This window comes from Hyaena hyaena, unplaced genomic scaffold (assembly GCF_003009895.1).
Source record: "Hyaena hyaena isolate Hyena2069 unplaced genomic scaffold, ASM300989v1 scaffold_256, whole genome shotgun sequence".
In the NCBI taxonomy this organism is placed as follows: domain Eukaryota; kingdom Metazoa; phylum Chordata; class Mammalia; order Carnivora; family Hyaenidae; genus Hyaena; species Hyaena hyaena.
In genome coordinates this window covers 1,497,331-1,502,552 of record NW_024080885.1, presented here as the reverse complement: position 1 = coordinate 1,502,552, position 5,222 = coordinate 1,497,331, and the positions used below count along the sequence as shown (strand labels likewise).

Genomic DNA, 5,222 nt, shown 5'->3' with positions numbered 1-5,222 from the left:
TGGGGTGACTGGGTGGCTCATTTGGTTGAGCATCTGACTTTGGGTCAGGTCATGATCTCATGGTTTGTGAGTCTGAGCTCTGTGTTGGGCTCTGTGTGGACAGCTCAGAGTATGGAGCCTGCTTCAGATTCTGTGTCTCTCTCTCTCTCTCTCACTCTGTTCCTCCTTCACTTGTGCTCTGTCTCTTTCTCTCAAAAATAAACATTAACAAATGAAAAAAAAATCCTACAAATGTTTGCCTCAGAATTACTCCATTTTGAGCTATCTTTTTATTATACACTTACAGATTATTTTAATGTTGATTTTTTAAGAATTTTTTATTATTCTCATTTATTAATGTTATTTGATTAATTGTTAAGATAGTGGGTATGATAACATTGTGCAAGGCACCTTGGAAAATAGGAGCAAGATGTGTAATAGCCTTTGGAAATATTTTTGGTTTATGAGCTGTAGCTTTATTTTTGTAATTCACAGTTTAGTCATTTTACTTATTAAATATTTTGAAAGATTAAGATATTTTAAAAGTAATGTTCTAGTGTAAGGGAGTTGATATCCTGTATATTGTTTTGTGAACAAAATATTGAAAATTTTGTTAGTCAGCTTCATCCAATGTAGTGGTTAATTTTCTGTCTCCCATATCAATTAGGTGAACCTAATTTCCTTCGGAAATGAACATTTACATGCCCAAACTGCTGACTCTCCGCTATGCCCAAGAGACTTTGCTTTATAGATAACGTAATTTCATTCATCACATGGAGAGAACAACCATTCAATATGAAAAGCTGGAGAATGAGGCAGAATCACAACAGGCTAAGATTGGAGGTGTGAAGGGACTGAAACAACAGATATTATACCAAATTTACCCACATTGATTAGGCCCCAGCCAACTTAATAAAAGCTTGTCAAGCTCACACATCTAAATGGATACGAAATACTCATTTGCAGAAATTATTCCGGTTCCCTGGTTAATTGTCCTAAGGTTATTTATTTAAGCAATCTCTACACCCAGTGTGGGGCTTGAACTCACAACCCCTGAGATCAAGAGCCATGAGCTCCACCAAATGAGCCAGCCAGGTGCCTGCCCTATTTTCTTTTAATGGGAAATTTCATACTGAGCTTTACTTTTTGACATGGGGGAATTTATTATTGAGACATTTGAAAAGACTTTATTGCCTTTTTGGTGGTGGTGGTAGTGGTGGTGGTGGTGAAGTATTGTTTAATTTGGTTTGGTTTATGAAAGCACCAGTTTAAGAGGAGTGTTATTTCTTCAGCAGGCAAGGGAGAATAAGCACTTTAGTTCCCCCCAACATCCTGTGACCACCTTAGGAGGTCCCCAGAGCCAGGCCTATTAACATGCACATAGCATAGCACCTATAGTTTCTCTGCCAGCATTAGCTCCTGAGGTAAATATTCAGCTGGAACAGAACACAGGAACATTCTCCCATCAAAAGAACTATAGTCCTTCTTAAGCTTGGCCAATGTAAGCCTAGAGGCTGAAAATCCCATTAGGTGCTTTTGTCTTCCAATTCTCTGGATGTGGAAGTGTGCCACCTTCTGAGGGACTTTAGTTTCACTTTCTACTGTTGGAGTAGCTGAGGTTGTTTGTCTTAAGGGGACACTAAGGAACTGCTAGAAAGTGGTGTTTTACTTAAAACTGTGTTTAATCTTACTGTGCTGATATTATGTGGCTACATAAAAGAAAAAAATAATAAAAACCTCACTGAAATCTAAGCATTGGAATAAACTGTGATTGTTTCACCAGTGGGGGACAGACCCTTTCAAACCTCACTCTTAGTCCCAGGGCTTCCTATCATTCTCTTCAGGGCCAGCTGTACCTCTTGGTTCCGCAGAGTGTAGATGAGGGGGTTGAGGAAAGGAGTGATGGCTGTGGGAAATAAGGCAGCTGCCCCATCCAGGGGGCTGTTGGTTTCAGGCCTCAGGTAGATGAAGGCACAGGGCACATAGTACACAGTTACCACGGTTACATGGGCTCCACAGGTTGAAAAGGCTCGGCGCCGCCCATCAGTTGTACGGATTCTCAGGATGGCCTGAGTGATCTGTATATAGGAGAGGAGGATCAAGGAGAAGCAAGTGGCAACCACCACCCCAATGTCCACAAAGGTCACTTGCTCGTTGACTGTTGTATCAGTACAGGCTAGCCTCAAAACTGCAGGGATGTCGCAGAAGAAGTAATCTACCTGGTTTGGCCCACAGTAGGGCAGACGGAAGGTTAGGATAGCTTGGAGAGCCCCATGGATGGATCCTGCCACCCAAGCTCCAGCCACAAGCAAGGTACTCAACTTAGCATTCATGAGAACATGGTAGCGCAGGGGCCGGCATATTGCCAGGTACCTATCGTAGGCCATCAGGGTGTAGAGGAAGCACTGGGTGCTACCCAAAAAGTGATAGAAATAGAGTTGAGCGACACAGCCACCAAATGGGATGGGTTTGATGCCTAGAGTGAAATTCATCATGAGGCGAGGGACAATGATGGTAGAGATGCCCATGTCGATGATGGAGAGAACACCAAGAAAGATGTACATGGGACGGGCATGGAGCTGAGGGTCTACCCAGACAGTGACTAGAATTAGCAGGTTTCCCAGCTGAGTCAGGATGTAGATTAGCAAAAAGAACACAAACAGAAACGTCCTTAGTCTGAGTGGGTAGGGAATTCCTGTGAGAATGAACTCAGTCAACGATGTGCTGTTGACTCTTTCCATCCTCTGGAGAGATCTTACCTAGAGAATGGACAAGACAAGAATTAACATGGAAATGAGAAGGATGTGAGGAAGAACTAGAGGAAAAGCTTGTAAAGACAAAGGACAATGATGGAGAAGTTTCTTTATGTGAGGAGATGACAGATAGGGAGAAATATATTCTATGGCAGGAGCAGGCCTATTTAGTAAATAAAGTTTTATTGGAACACAGCCATTCTCATTTACTTACCTGTTGTCTGTAGCTGCTTTGGAGCTATGATGGCAGAGTTAAGTAGTTGTGTTTGGCCTGCAAAGCCTAAAATATTTATTCTCTGAGCCTTTACAGAAAAAGCTTGCTCCTAGGAGTTTGTACCTGGAACACTTTGCCAAAGAGTAAGGGTTTACTGGAAACAGCATGTGTGGGAAAAGGCATTTGTTTTGTTAGATGCTCTGCCACTTTAGAAACCTCCAGAATCCACTGGCTCATTCTTATCTCTGTCAGTACATAAACTTAAACAGAGTGGGGAGTCTATGAAAGGAAATGAGAAAATTCCTTGTACACCTTGTAGTAGAGAGAATGGAATAAAATTGTGATTAAATGGCTAGTTGTATGTGACATGTCTTGATGCTGTGCAAATCTATTCTCCAAGTTCTTTATATTGAAAGGAAGAGAATGTCCATGAGGCTGTAAGCATTTAAGTAAAATTGTGGTTGGTACTTGGTGCTATGTATTTTGGTTTCTTTTTACATAATAGTGTGGCCTTGGGACACAGTAAAGGAAGAGAGGAGAAAAGGAAGCAAAGAGCGATGTCTGCTGTGAGATGTCAGAGATGAGAGAAAAAGCAAGGAGGATGTGAGAATGGCTATAGCAGGGCAAATGGCTCTCAGTGTGGAAGAGTTATTTTAAGTTTTTAGTCCAAACTCTTGATGGGCATTTCCCCATCTGAAGAGAAAGGTTGATTAGTGATCATTTGAAACTCACTAGTTGTACAATTTTCCAATATCTAATCTCATGGGTTGACGTGGGATGTCAAAGAAATTGAAATGGATGGATTGATTTTGCTCTGGAATGGTTCACATCCACTCAGAAGGAAGAAAGTGAGATTAACAGAGAATTCAGGAGCTCTCTTATTAATAATTCCCTCCAGCTTCACTCTTGTTCTTTGGCTCAAATGAATGTGAAGAGCAGGAAAGTGGCAACCTTTAAGAAAGACATTATGGATAGATGGTCCTGCTGCTGGCTGGAAACCCTAAACATGAATATTGTAATGGATCTGGGTCCTCAGCTCGCTTCCTGGCTCTGAGAAAGCTTCACAGCTCTGTTGGGTTTACATTTCCTTAAGGTTATGAGGATGGGGAACGAAATTCTGGACCCAATTCTGACACATAGTGATCAAGGGTGGGTAGTTATACTCAATCCTTACATTAAACACCTAACTTAAAAAAAATAAACACTAAAAATTAAAACTGCTGTATCCAAGCCCTGTTAAAGCATAGTGCTCATTATTTTACCATCTCTTATAGAATTTTTGAAAGGCATCAATAAATCCACCGAAGCCATTTTTTTTTTGCTAGTGAATGGAATAGTTATGATTTTCCTAAAAAATATTTAAAATCAGTGATGGCTGAACTTCAAAAGTTGACTACAGAGCTCTTCTGGAAGTCAGGGCTACAAGAACAGGCTTGTTCCTTTCACTTCCCAGCTCCAGAAATTGCAGAGGGTTTAAGTTCCCATACAAGTTTCCTTGAGAAATTCATAACTGCTCACCAGTAGCCCTGGCCTGAATGTGCTCAGGTAGTTTCTCTGGCGCTTGTCATGGGATGCTATACTGGGGTCACAGAGATCTGATGTTAAATTCTGCAGATTTAGAAGCCTGATTTGGTCAGGTCTCCCTAGAGGAATCAACACTAGGAAACCAATTCATGTTAATGTTATTCAATACCTGAGAGAATGACTTGTAAACCAAACAGCCAGTTTGTTAATTTACAGTGGGAGATCTCATTCCCATGATTGAAATAGTGTATTTACTACTCAGGGAAACCATTTACTAATTTTAAGGTCTCTGGAAATCAAATTAGGAATTGGATGCATATTTCTAATTTTTGAATCAGAGCAAAGAGAATATGATGGGGCACACTTAATTGAGGCTCAATGAGTTATACCTAGTGAATTACATAGTACCTTTATCTGGAAGTATTATTTAGTCTTGCCTTCTGATACAATATTTATTCTAGGAAGTAGTGGGGTTACAGATAAAGTTTTACTTTATTAATTTTCTTCCTAAATTTAATTTCCCTAATCATTTTTCCTCTGTTTTCCATACGGTTTTCCTGTTTGCATTAGAGAATGTTCTCTGTTCTCTAAATTACTCTCTAGGAACTTTTATTTCTTTGGGGGAAATTTGCTGTAAGTAGGGAACTCTAGTCCACACAGAGTGTACGGATTCTTGTTGTTTTCAATCAGAGAATAGTATTTCCTTATCTTGCCCTTAGATTTTAGGCCTATCTTTTTCCCCCCCTCATTTT

The 5,222-nt window shown here is 40.4% G+C and overlaps 1 protein-coding gene across 1 annotated transcript; it reads right to left on the bottom strand.

The window, feature by feature from the left end:
- Positions 1-1,778: 1,778 nt before the first annotated feature.
- On the bottom strand, positions 1,779-2,720 carry LOC120240512 (olfactory receptor 10G3). Its single transcript, XM_039245277.1, has one exon. The coding sequence runs from the start codon at positions 2,718-2,720 to the stop codon at positions 1,779-1,781; it is 942 nt and encodes a 313-aa protein (XP_039101208.1).
- Positions 2,721-5,222: the final 2,502 nt, after the last annotated feature.